A 13,875-nucleotide genomic window follows, 5' to 3' on the forward strand; every position below is an offset into this window, starting at 1 on the left:
TAGAAGAGATTTTGTGATTTATCAAGAACCCAATGTTCCTCCAGCCTATGTCACTGAACACGACTTCTCAGAAAAGGTAACTCTTTCTGTGCTGCGTTATTACTCTTAAGGTAATACAGTGCTGTATTATATTACTGATTGCTTTGAAGCCATTGTGCCACCTGCTCACGAAATAAAAGCAATTTAAGTTTGGACAGATGATAGACCCTTGGTGATCTTGCTTTGTATTTCCCCTATATAAACCTCATATGTTTTGAAAAATAAGCCGGACTTCTAAAAAAAAAAAAAAAAAAAATAAAAAAAATTATAATAATAATTTTGTTCAGTAGCTGTGTAGGAAGGTGCAGGCTTATATTTATAGAAATGTGGTGTGTACAAATAGTAAATTTAGTCGGTGTTGTATTTTCTATAATGAACAGTTTTTCTCTTTCCATGCTTACATGTCTAATTATTGTTACACAAAGCATATCTTATAAAAGGTGGCATTCTATGACAGGTTGTCCACTACAATTCTATGTATACCGATACACGACGGGCCCTTAGTACCCTTAAGCACATACATGACCAGTAGAAAACTATACCTGCAAGTAAGGCAGAAAAATTGAGTTTATCTGCAACATGCCGCAACACCTTCTGTTTTCACTGGTTGGTTGATGGATAGTTTTGAATGATGGCTTAGCTGGGTTGTTGCAAACATAGGAAGGAAGTTACCACATAAAAATAGGGATGTACCTCTGACAAGAAAACATTAATCTGTCTCCTGACTAATAACATTACAGGGAGGAAAAGAACAATGGCACATGTTAGTTTGAATGGGAGAAGTGCTCACGTTTCAGAGTATCACTATACACACACAGAAATGTCAGAAAAGAACATTCTTATCTGTTCTTATTATCCTGAAGAGAGGTGGTTACAAGCCATGAACACTACAGAGGTTCACCAGTCCTCAAATATTTAGGCAAAAAGAGCTTCATCACACACAATTGCATGATATAGGTACTCAAGTCTGTTATACGTGAATTGAGCCATCAAGAAAATCCATAAAGATTGTATTTGTGTGTGAGGGTGTAGGCTTTTTTCTTGTGGGTATGTAGTTACCAGATTCTCTTTATGGAATAGTAAATATCATTACGCATTATAGAAAAAAAGTTTGTAGAGTTGTAACCTATTCAAGGTTATTCTTATTTACACATATTTAGACAGATGGAAGCAAAAAGAAAATGTTGGATGTGACAGATTTGCATGGAATAACCAAAAATACTTTTACTCAAACGGCAGTATAGTTTGCGCCAGACATAGTGTTTTCCTTGATGGCCAAAAAGCTACATTTAAGTCTCATCTGACCAGAATAGCTTCTTCCATATGTTTGTGCAGACTCCAACATGCCTTTTGGCAAACATGTTTGCTTATTTTTCTTTAAGAAATGGCTTTTTTTATCTGGCCACTCTTCCATAAAGCCCAGCTCTGTGGAGTGTACGTCTTAAAGTGGTCCTATGGACAGATACTCCAATCTCTGTGGCGCTTTGCTGCTCCTTCAGTTATCTTTGGTCTCTTTGTTGCCTCTCTGATTAATGCCCTGCTTGCCTGGTCTGTAAGTTTTGGTGGGTGGCCCTCTCTTGGCAAGTTTGTTGTGGCGCCACATTCTTTCCATTTCTTAGTTGATTTAACCCCTTCAAGACCGGGACGTACCTGGTACTTCCGGGTCAAAGGTCCCCGGCAGACCGGGACGTACCAGGTACGTCATCGATGATGCGCCATCCCAGCGTCGCTATGGACGCTGGGATCGCGAGGGGCGGCTGCTACTGACCGCTGGGTGTCCCCAGTGATCCATAGCAGCCACTCCCCCTCAATTCCGTGCACGTGATCGCTTTGCAGCGAATCACAAGCACGGAATTTAAATATTTTTTTAAAAAAACTGCGGTCTTCAAGGGAAGACCTGAAGGGGTTAATGGTCCTGAAGGGGTTAATGGTGCTCTACGGGATGTTCCACGTTTCAGATATGTTTTTATAATCCAACCCTGATCTGTACTTCTCCACAACTTTGTCCCTGACCTGTTTGGAAAGCCTCTTGGTCTTCATGGGGCCCCTTGCTTGGTGCTGCCCCTTGCTCATTGGTGTTGCAGACTTTGGGTGGTGTGTGTGTGTGTGTGTATAACAGGGATCATGTGACAGATCATGTGACACTTGGATTGCACACAGGTGGACTTAACTAATTGTGTGACTTGTGAAGGTAATTGGTTGCTCCAGATATTATCTAGGAGCTTCATAGGAGTATTCAAAGTGGGTGAATACGTATCCACCCACCACTTTTCAGTTTGTTTTTTTAGATTATTTATTTTTTTAGGAGTTATTTTCTTCACTTCACCAATGTGGACTATTTTGTGTACGTCCATTACATGAAATCTAAATAAAAAAAATCCATTTTACTTCCAGGTTGTAATGCAACAAATTAGGAAAAATGCCAAGGAGGTGAATACTTTTGCAAGGCCTTGTACGCTTTCATCTTTTTCGAATGGTGACTTCCCTGATTACTTTTATGTTTATTAGTATTGGATCATTATGCAGACATTATGCACTGAAAATATTCTTTAGGTGTAGTCCCCCTTAATTTAACCCTTTGGCAATGTGGATACAGTCCATACATAGATGTAGATTAGATAGGCAAATTTGGTGGCCCTTTTAGAGTAATGTTTGGGTTTTGTTAATTTTTTTAATTTTCTGGTCTGGTAACTGGTGTATAATTTCAAGGTTGCGTTGTTGCTTGTGCACTGCACTTTGGCATTACATTGAGCCCGACTTCTCATTCTTCCTTGCAATGGCTAAGGAATGAAAATAACTGCCTCAAAAATAGTATAACATGGCCACTTTAGGAAGCATTTTTGATTAAGCAATTAAAAGCACCCACATTCCATTACAGTGGAGCTGTTAGAAGAACCTGTTGTACAGAATAGTATGACTTCAAGTGAGAGAAATCGGTGACTGGTTGTCGCAGAGCTAGATATCTTGGTACCTTCCTGTTTTCATTGAACGTTACTACTGTTTGTCTTGTTGCCTGGCAGCCTGCGAGGTGGATGGCTTTAGACACAGTGCTTTTAAGTCACTGAGCACTTCACAACTGTCCTTTTTGGGGTTTTTTTTTTGTCTTTCTGCAATGTTTACTTAAGAAAAAAACTCTAGAAATGTTGCTGCTGCTTTAAAGAAAATTGGATCCGTTTTACTACGGTGGGTATTTGCTGTGACTAAGAGAAACCTGTAGTTGTAGCCTAAGTGGGAGAGTAGGAGTCTTACGATATTAAGGGTGGTGATCGATCCTCTTTGAAGAAACAATGTTTCTGTGGTTTGGTTTTTGGCTCTCGTCATAGAGGGGCAGTAAGTGTTTTCGTACGTATGTGTAACCTTTTCTTATGTATGTAGTAGCAAGTAGGTATCTAAATGTCCCTGTGCGGCATGACTAAGTAACACATATAAGTGGACAATAAACACAGTCTGAAGGCAGGACGCAGCCCCTTAAAATTAAATTAACACTTTTCTAAGTGAAGCTCTTCTGGTTTAGTGGGGAAATTGGATCCGTAATATAAACCCAACCACTAGCCGCAGCAGATTTACAGTTCAGCTAGTCTCTTTAAAGATTACCGATATTATTTTAATGCATTTGACTGTCCATTTTTCTTATTTTAATGTCTTGTCCAAACCAGGAGGCTTTCTACCTTAGAATCAGCTAATAATTATTAGCTCATCAGCTCTTGCTTCAGAACATGGTTTGTAGTAACTCTAAAAGAACCTTCTTTGTTTTCATGATCCAAGTAATAAGCTTTTTGGTTGTGATTGAATTATTTTAGAAGATCATCAGATTTTGTTTGTGTTTCAGAACATGGTTTGTAGTAACTCTTAAAAGAACATTCTTTGTTGTCATGATCCATCAATTAACATGACTTAAGTCAGGAGTGTGGAAGTGATTTGGCGTATATTTGTACTGACATCAGATAAGTGAGATGCGTCTACACAGTATGGTTTACTGTGCTTAGTCCTACATAAAAAGCAACCAAAGCAGAGCTGGATGCGTACTGTTTTCGATTGCTTTATTTTACGATCCTTTTAAAGTGTATTATTCTGTGCTCGTTTTAGATATTGCTGTATTTTTCTAATGGAAATCACTATGACATCATCTACCCCGTTGGATTTGTGGAAAATGCATCCTTGTGCCAATGTAAGTATAGCTGTGTTTTTAAAGCCAAATTGAGTGCTGTTCTTACACTTTCCCCCCCCCACTAGTGTACTCACAAACCACTCTGCTTTCGACATGTTAATTGTTTCTTGTCATCCAAGAATGCACACACAGTGACAAGCTCTTCTTATTGTTTGCTTCTCTACAAGTCATTACTTGGTTAACTTTAAATTACATTTTATTTACAGAGCGCCAGCAGATTCTGTAGCGATATATATTACAATAGGGCAGAGTGAAAAGTAACGACAATAATAAAACTGACTATATAAAAAAATTGACAGTAACATGAACACACATTTCCAGTGTAGTGACTGGCATAGTGTAGTGTTGGATGAGGTGTGATGGGATAAAAACACTTGGTCTGGCAGCATTGTTTCAGAATGCATTAATGTGGGGAAGGGGAAGAGGAGAAGCCAGTTACTAGAAAGTTGCAGTAATTCAAATTGCTTATCACAAGGGAAGGAATTAGTATTTAGTAGTGTCTTGTCTTGTGGGTGAAAAGTATGATTTGGAAAGATATTTTGCAGGTGAAGGCAGGAGGATTTGGTGAGTGGTAGTTGAAGGAGTGAGCGGGGAGAAGTGTAACCCTAGGGCAGCAAACTTGGGCGTTTGGGTACATTGTGGAGTTATTGACAGTTACGTAGATATCATGAATTTGGGGTAGAGGGGCCTGGGGAATAACGAGAGCCTCAGTCTTGGAGATGTTGAGACTCTAGTTGTAGGATGCCACCCAAGAAGCAATTTCAGACAGTTTGTCAAGAACAGGAAATTACCAAGGTACTTGACACCCTTGGCGTAGATCCTTACCTGTCTGAATTGATTGCTAGGAATCATGACTTACCCTGTGTGTGTTCTTTTTTTTCATGTTCTTAAAGCTATAGTGTATGAGCTGCTTTATGAAAAAGTATTGGGTGTAGATGTGACGAAATGTGTGTTAAAAATGGACTCCTGTGAAATGCCAACAGAGGAAGAGGTTTACGACAGTGACGTATCTGGATCAGAAGGGGAAGTTACTGGGTAAGGATAACGTTATATCTAGTTAAATATAAAACTATTTGAAGTGGATCCATCACGTTCAAAGCGTTTGGCATGATTTAGTGTATTTCTCAAGATGCTAGGCAGTGTTTTTGGCAATTAAGCTAATTTGATGATAAGCAGCTGTTTAAGCAGTGAAAATCCTGTTGCTAGGAAAGTATAATACTTTTTCCTGGTGGCATTGCTCTAAAGGGACCTTTTTGTTGCTTATTAGTTGATATTGTCACTGACATGCCACCCTAATTATGTGCCCCACTACATGACTATGTGACATATTAATCAAATATAGTAATGTACTTTATTTAATGCACGTGGCTTTCAAGTCAAATAGAATGGTGCTGTGACTTTTTCCCCCCTTTTCAGGAGTGAAAATGCGAGTTTTGCTGACATGAACGGATATAAGGCTCATAAAGCTGGCAAGGTATGTCTCATTGCTTTGCCTAGGAGTCACGCAATGCTTAGTCCTCAAAAGTCCTTATGAAATGTTTATTTTACTCATATTCTTCATTTGCTTTGCCTGATCTGAAATGGTAGACACTGACCTGCATAAATAAAAGTATCTTCTAATGGAAGTGTAGATTTCCAGTGCCTGTGTAAGCAGTATAATGTGGCATTTTCTAGCGCAATCCCATTTTCTTAGCACGGGTGTGATTACCACACAAGAAAAATCCGTGTGAATTATAGGCAATCTGTATGTTATGTTATTTTGGCAGTAAATGTTAACACTTTCCTTGGTTCATAACCTTCTGCTATGCTATTCTATGCTTGAGGAAGAAGGCTTGGATTGTGTAAGGAAAGTCTATTGATGCTACCATACTATTTCTGAGTTTTTGTTAACATGCAGTGTCCTCAAAAAAAGGATGGAGATGCTTCGGTTCATCAGAATGTCCTGCGATCTCTTAACCCAGCAGTTTACAGAAATGTTGAATATGAAGTTTGGCTGAGGTCACAGAAAGGTAACCTAAAGCTAATAGTGTGTCAATTCTAGTAAAAAAAAACAACAAAAAAAGAAACAATTTTTTTAATTATTGTATGCTATTGGTATTAATTGCATAAATATCTGTTTAGTAGTTTCTCATCTTGCCTTATGTGATAAAGCTTACCATCGAACATCTCCATAGACCTCCTCTCCCAGTATATATGCACCTGAGCAGATACAGACAATGAAACACTGTTACCTTTCGTAATAAATGTGCCCTCTTATTTTATAAATAAAAATAAACTGCATTTTTATTTGTTTTAATGAGGCAGGAGCATCAAGCTAGCAACAGCTATAGCCAATCAGATGAAATGATACATGATGCAAATTTTCTTGTCTGCCTATTTTATTTGTGTAGGATTTTTTTTTCTATGGGTTGTGTACATTCATTAAAAGTCTAATGGCCCATACAACCCCACCAAGTAACAATGATCCTGTCAAGAACTTTAAAATGCATATTTTATCTGTAAGAATGTGCTGCAAATGGTAAAAATGTTGCAGCTCCAGAGCTTCAGTATACCGCCCCATCACTGTTCGAGTGACACACCAGTTTCAGCTGATAAAAACAGCCGCTGTCTGGCAAAAAAGTGTCTTCTGAAAGCCTAGGTGCTGGGGGACAGAGAGAAGTGCCAATTCTACTCAACCCCTCTATGCAATTTGTATACAAAAAAAAGCTATGCGTTAAAGTACATGTGATGGCTGGAATGTCACCTTTACACACATTGATGTTCTCTAAGCTAATAACTAGGGATGCACCGAAATATCAGTGGCTGATATTCGTCAAAAAGCCGGGAGGGGGGGGGGGGGCAATTACTACTGCTTACATGTGCGTTGCTCGCACACACTGTCCAAGCAGCGTCTCTTGTCCTGCCCAGGGGAAGCAGGAATCTAGCGGTGTCACGTGAATTTGTCACATGACCCTGCTCGTTCCTGTTTCCCCTTGGTGGGACAAGAGAAATTGTTCGCAGAGTGCGAGCAACGCAAAGGGAAGCAGCACCGGGAATTCTGCAGTTCAGGTAAGGGGTGGGGGAGGGGTGTATGAACGAGTGCGTGAATTAGGGAATGAATGAGTGTGTGTAAGCATGGATGTGTAAGTGGGGGGGGGCATGGCACAAGGAGGCTGTAAGTGGTGTGCAGACCCCATCCTGCAGGACAGCATTTTATCTGCTAGCAGCATCAATACACAAGGGGGGCAGCTAGCTGGGGCCATTGCATAAATCATTACTTACGCGAGGGGCAGGCTGGGGGCATAAATACACATAGTGCTCGCTGGAGGCATAAATACACATAGTGCTGGCTGGAGGCGGCAATACAAAAGGGGGCAGTCATTTTCGGCAAGTGCATCCAGGTTTTTTGGTTTCAGTCCAGAATTTTCATTTCGATGCATCCCTACGTAATAACACTTTCTCACAGGTAACCAGGAATAGTATAAAAATATTTTTTTTATGGGCCAAGAGGCAATATTAATTTGGTTTACTGCTTCAGTTCCTCTGTGCCTTATCATGTATTGATAATCTCTTGTATTTATTTGTTTACATATTGCTGTTTTTCCCCGCAGACCAACAAAAACTTGACTTTTCCATTGCTGCTGGGATGCAATATTCTGCTGGTGATAAATGCCAGGTGAGTGTGACATTTAGCATGGGTTGTGTTTATTAAGATCTGTGAATAGCCATGTGTAAAGCACAATGCACACATCTGTAATACTGCACTGCATATGGTCAGATAAAACAACCCATGCACCGTAATATGTGTATCGGAAACACATCCGAACATTAAGCTTTTTTTTATTGTGCTATTTCAAGTATCATCAACGTATGTGCCGTCTTCAGGATCTGGAAATCTTGCTGACCAGCTTTTAACGTTGCCACTAGACTAACCTCTGGAGCTTGATTTCAGATACATGTTTAATGGTTCTTAAAAGACTCCTTGGAAGGCTTTTCCCTTTATGAACCACTGTGATCCAGATTTATTGCAGACACTCTTCATAAATGCTCTTCAATGTGTTTTTTCAAGCACTTTATGCATTAATGAGTACAAATAATTTCTTCATCCCAAAAGAAAACAAAATATTGGATATTTGCTTGTAATTTCATCCAGTTAGTGTTTTCTGTCCATGAGTTCATGTGGTTGAAATTTGCTATTGAAATGTTGTTCTATTTGTAGGATTTTGTGTCTTTAAAACAGAGACTTAGCCTGTTAAGATAGTCCTTTTTTTTTTTTTTTTTTTTACTGTGCTTTTGTAAACTTTATATTTTTTGTTAAAGGTTCGCTTAGAGCCTGGTGGAAAGTTTTATAATTGCCACATTCAGGAAGTTAGTGTGGAGAATGGACCCGTTGTTGTGTTTGTGGAAGAGCTGGGGAAGAAGTAAGTTTGTTAATGCTCTTTTGGAAATAAGAAATCTTTTCTGTGATGTCAGGGTACCTCTTTATAAGCACTGTAACTAATATGAGTGAATACATCTATGTCATCAATAAAGCACAGTAACCAATACAGTAATGTCTGTGGTGGACCAAGCCCATTAACAGGGACATGTTAAAACATTGTCATGATATTCAGTGAGCTATCAATTTGGATCTTTGCATTTTGGGCAGAATGGCCATTATTTTTGTAGTTACCATGATCACCCAGGCCACAATTCTTTTTGTACAAAAATATGAGGTATTTCGTTCTAGTAGTATGAGCTCACAATGATTCTAGAACTGAATTGCCATTAAAAACTGTTTATCTTGGCTACCATACTCATTTTTTTCTTTCTATTTTCCTTCTACCACTTGTGATTTGTTTTTTGTTCAGAATTGCCTTATTATTATCCTGTTCATGTTTGCCTTCATTCAGTGTTTACTTAATCTTAATCAACACCTTAGACAATTACAGCAAAGCATCTGAGTATATAAATTTGATACTGCAGCCTCCTGTCCCAGTGATAACAGATGTGGCAAACATGACTGGTAATTTGAGCTTTCAAACTTCACCCTGCCACCTTTCATGTTTCCTTTATTTCTTGTAGGCATAATGTTCAACTGAAAAACCTTAAACCGGTCTCACTGACAATCGGTAACACAGATGGCTGGAGCACCGTATCTGGAAAAAAGATAAAGAAGGGCCCTGGAAGTGGTTCAAGTGTGCAGCTTGGTAATCATTTGTTTCCATTGTATGTTTCTACTTTGAGTTGTTGGCTGAATGAAAAAAATATGCATTTGCTTTATCCGTCTTCAGTAAAAGATCACAGAGGACAAAGGGGCTCCAGCAAACCGATAAAGCCACAGGCTGCGTCATCTCCCCATCCTCAGCAAGGTGCTGGTAACAAAGGTTCGTCATTGCAGTCATCAGATCAGTCAGCCCAGTGTGAGAGCAAGGAACGGAGCAGGACTCCCCCAAAAGTGCCTGGAAGGTAAACACTTTTTTTATTTTTTTATTATAAACATCTAATGATGATTGCTTGGAAATCAGTGCCTCTAAAGAGTCAGATCACAGCCATTGAAATCGGAGCACTTATCTACAGAGACACTTAAACTTATCTTTGGAAAACGTTTTTACAGAATACACTATACAACCAAAAGTAGTAGTAGTAGTATTATTAATTTTAGGTTTATCAGCCACATCAATTGATAACAGGTGTATGAAATCAAGCACATAGGCAGCCATCTCCATAGACAAACAGTGGCAGTAGAATAGGTCTGTGACTTTAAACACGACGCAGTCGTAGGATGCTACCTTTGCCCCAAGCCAGTTTGTGAAATTTCTGTTCTGCTAGAGCTGCCCCAGTCCACTGTAAACTCTATTATTGTGAAGTCGGAGCATCTAGGAGTAATAGCTAAGCCACAAAGTTGTAGACCACGCACACACAGGGCTGCTAAGTGCTGAACGGTATAAAGATCACCTGTTCTCTGTAACGTCACTCATTAAAGAGTTCCGAATTGCCTCTGGAAGCAATATAAGCACAAGCACTGTGCGTTGGGAGCTTTATGAAATGTGTTTCCTTGGCCAAGCACCCGCATACAAGCTGAAGATCACTACGCACAATGCATAGTGTTGGCTGGTGCGATATAAAGCACACCGCCACTGGACTGTAGCTCAGTGGATGCTGAATCCCAAATCACTTTCTAGAAGTGTGATGGACGAATCTGAGTTTGGTGGATGCCAACAGAACGATACCTACCGGAATGTGTAATGTCTATTGTATAGTTTGGTGGAGGAAGGATAATGGTCTTGGGGCTGTTTTTTCAGGGTTTGGGACCCTTTGTTCCAGTGATTCGTAATGTTATTGCTACAGCAAATACATTTTAGACGATCGTATGCTTGCAACTGTGGCAACGGTCCTCTTCCAGCATGACCACACACCTACGCACAAGGTTCAAAAATACATGGTTTGATGAGTTTGGGTTGGAGAAACTCAAGTGACCTGCACAGAGCCCAGACCTTAACCTCATTGGACACCTTTGGGATGAATTTGAAGGCTGCTACTTGCTCTGTGAAACGCTGCCCCCTACGTCACTTGGCATTATGCTTCAAAGTTCCAAATATATATACGACGAGGGTGGCGCAGAATCACTGAAATACTTAAAACATAAATGCTTCATCGTGTTTCATAGTGTAGCGTATTAATCAGATAAAATATGAATTAAGTGTAATGTACTCACAAAACCAACGTGATAAGGAAGCATTTCAAACAGCAGATGGGATAAAATCTTCTTAAAGGAGGAATGGAAAGTCGCCCAACATTGGAGTCACTCACAAGATGTTATTGCACCCTTAAGTTTAATAAGAAGTGCACTGAAGGCAGTATATAAAGTAATAGAACCAATCACACAGTAATAGAACAGCAGATAAAAGAATTGATGAGTACATTTACAGGCTCTTAACGTGTTTCTCCGGATCAGGTTGCCGCCTCGTCGGAAGAAAACAGGCATCTACACTTTTGTTTTTATATATTTTTGAGAAGATCTGACCCCATCTGCTGTTTGAAAGGCTTCCTTATCGCATTGTGTTTGTGAGTGCATTACACATCTGATTAATATACACTATGATGTTCATGTTTAATTATTTTTGCACCACTCTGATTGTATATTTGTTCACAAAGAATAAATGACGGTAACTGATGAGATTTGGAAGCAGCTGTAGACTGGAATAAATTGAATTGTAAAATGCATGAAGTATTGTAAGACTTTGTAATGTACACGGAGATATAACTCTTCTTTACGCTGGTAAACAAAGGGTACTATTGTAGAATAGTTTGTTTTTCATTAAATATTAGTAATATTAATAGTAAATTTTAATATTTTAATTTTCTGTTTAAGTAACTTATCAGAGCCACTGAAAAAAAATGGTTTTGGGAGAAAAATAAAGAAAGCCCCCTGTAGTTTTAAAAGATGTTGGGCATGTGTGTGAATTATTCAGGCATGGTCTGCTTTAAATCACCTCGATCACTGTCGTCAGGAAGCTTGAGCGAACTGAAGAATCTTGTTACTTCAAACGCGAGAGTGTCCATTTTGGTCTGACTCCAGAAGAGCGTCAGGAGAGACAAGTCATCGAGGAGTCAAGGTCTTTGTACGAGCTGCAAAGCAGGGACCAGGATGCATTTCCGGCCCTTTCGGTAAGCTCTGTGAATAGATACTGAAATGAATTCTGTTATAGGAAAGTGGCATAACCCTGTATAATAAGGGACATCTTGCTTAGAAAGAAAAATACCCCAGTTGCCTGCAATCATGTGAGAAGAGGTTTTCACTTGGATCTCTGGATAATGATGAAAGTTGTGTAGTTATTCTGCAAATACAAATGTACACCTTTTTTTAAATGTATTTTCAGTTGTATGTTTTTTATTTTAATGCTTTGCAGCGGGAATCCCTGCTGGTTGATTTGAAGCAATCATTTTGTTGTTGTTGAAAACACAATCAAGGATCAGTCTGTATTTTCAGCTGTGTTTTCCATGTCCCAAGATTGTTCAGTCCTCCAAATTTGCCTTTTTCTAGTGGAATCGACGCAACTAGGATCGTTTTTAATTTTAATCGCAACCTAAATTATTAAATTAAGAGTAAATTGATGTAGATGAGTTATCAAATTGTATTCTCTAGAGCGTAGTTTGAATGTTATTCACGCTCCTATGAGTGTGTCTGGCTACTGTTCCATCTTCAGTTTGTTACTGTGCATTAGTTGGGTTTATTTGTATAGGGCCCTGGTCTAAGATCTGTTTTCTTCCATCGTAGGCTCCTTCTCTGGACCAGACTGCAGTTCAGTGTAGTGAGGGCTTCCCTGCAAAAAAAGCCCTAAATCCAAACCCAGAAAAAAGCACGAAGAAAACATCTGAAGGGGAAGATCACAAACAGAAAGGTTTTTAAGACTTTCTTTTTGATATATTTCTTAGACACACTAGTCACACACATTTTGTCAACTAATCAATGAACGACAGACTGTTGTAAGGAAAAATGCCAAAGTACCAAATTCGTACACTTTGTTACCACTCGCATAGTTGTGTTAATACGCATTGTCTGGAGTCTAGTTGTTAGGCATTAACAAGTTGTACTTCCTGTTGTGCGTTGGACATTTTCCAGGCATTCAGTATATATCTAGATGAGGAAGATGCTTTGATTATGAAAAAAATCCAATGAGTGTCAACTAGAGGCACAGAGTTTTAGCAGTGTTGCTGGAAGCAGTTTTATTTCTCGTTTCAGCTTCCAAATTGGCTCAGTCGACAAAAGAGAAGGATCACAAAGCAGCTGAGGTGAGCCCAGAATTATTTTTAAATGTGCGATACTTCTCTGCATCTTAATGTCCCATTGTTGGCATTTAACAAATCCCATACCAACTTCTCTTACTAAGTGATGTGTCTGCTTCACAGAATGTAACTGAGACACCTGCTACCTCAGACGTTGCCTCTGTTCTTCCATCCCCTGCTGAGCATCCTACTCAAACCACAGTGCCTTCTGCATCCCCGGCTGAAACGGAATGGTCAGGTTAGTCCGGCGTATCATTGACGGCCCACCACATAAGTATTTTCAGCCTTCCAAACTTTCTGAAACAATTAGCATATTTGCCTGATTTATCAGATACATTTGGTAAGAAAACACTATATTTACTAAGGTAGAATTGTTACCTATAATAAACATTTAGGTGTTTTCTGTTTCAGTATACAGAACAGTATGTATTTTTATTTATTTATTTATTTTTCTAGCAATGATAAACTACTACATTTTATTGTGTAACTTTTTAATTGAATTTACACATGCCCAATTTTAACATACCGTATTTGCTTGATTATAAGAGAACTCCCCAAAATTTGGGAAAAAAACAAAAAGCCTGAATATGACTACCTTATAGGAAAAAAGTTTTACTAGTAAATATTAATTCACATGTAAACAATTTTTTCATATCTTAATAAAAACTATGATTGAGAAAAATGCATTTCTTATTTGTATTCCCTTTTACTTGCCAACATTCTGCCCCCCCACTTATGCCACTCTGCCCCGTGCTCCAGACTCCCTGGTGTCTAGTTCAGATTCAGCAGCAGAGGTTGTCACATCAGGCAGACGTCCACTGGCTGCCAGAGAGGAGGATCCAGGTCCCCTGCAGCGCTGCGGGGGATCTGGATCTCAGTCTTATAGTCAGACCTCTATTTGAGGTCGGATTATAAAACGA

The 13,875-nt window shown here is 39.1% G+C and overlaps 1 protein-coding gene across 1 annotated transcript in view; it reads left to right on the top strand.

The window, feature by feature from the left end:
* The window catches only part of LOC149287412 (OTU domain-containing protein 4-like), a 32,778-nt gene that overhangs the window by 15,631 nt on the left and 3,272 nt on the right, over positions 1–13,875 (top strand). Inside the window, exons 5-17 of the mRNA XM_089492909.1 lie at positions 4–76; positions 4,126–4,207; positions 5,101–5,242; positions 5,627–5,681; positions 6,105–6,216; positions 7,798–7,862; positions 8,507–8,607; positions 9,251–9,375; positions 9,460–9,634; positions 11,680–11,836; positions 12,447–12,570; positions 12,912–12,961; positions 13,079–13,193. Coding sequence (XP_089349035.1) covers positions 4–76; positions 4,126–4,207; positions 5,101–5,242; positions 5,627–5,681; positions 6,105–6,216; positions 7,798–7,862; positions 8,507–8,607; positions 9,251–9,375; positions 9,460–9,634; positions 11,680–11,836; positions 12,447–12,570; positions 12,912–12,961; positions 13,079–13,193 — 1,376 coding nt within the window. The remainder of the gene's footprint in view (positions 1–3; positions 77–4,125; positions 4,208–5,100; positions 5,243–5,626; positions 5,682–6,104; positions 6,217–7,797; positions 7,863–8,506; positions 8,608–9,250; positions 9,376–9,459; positions 9,635–11,679; positions 11,837–12,446; positions 12,571–12,911; positions 12,962–13,078; positions 13,194–13,875) is intronic.

This window comes from Sceloporus occidentalis, unplaced genomic scaffold (genome assembly GCF_023333645.1).
Source record: "Sceloporus occidentalis isolate IW3139 unplaced genomic scaffold, rSceOcc1.0.p SCAF_61, whole genome shotgun sequence".
NCBI lineage: Eukaryota > Metazoa > Chordata > Lepidosauria > Squamata > Phrynosomatidae > Sceloporus > Sceloporus occidentalis.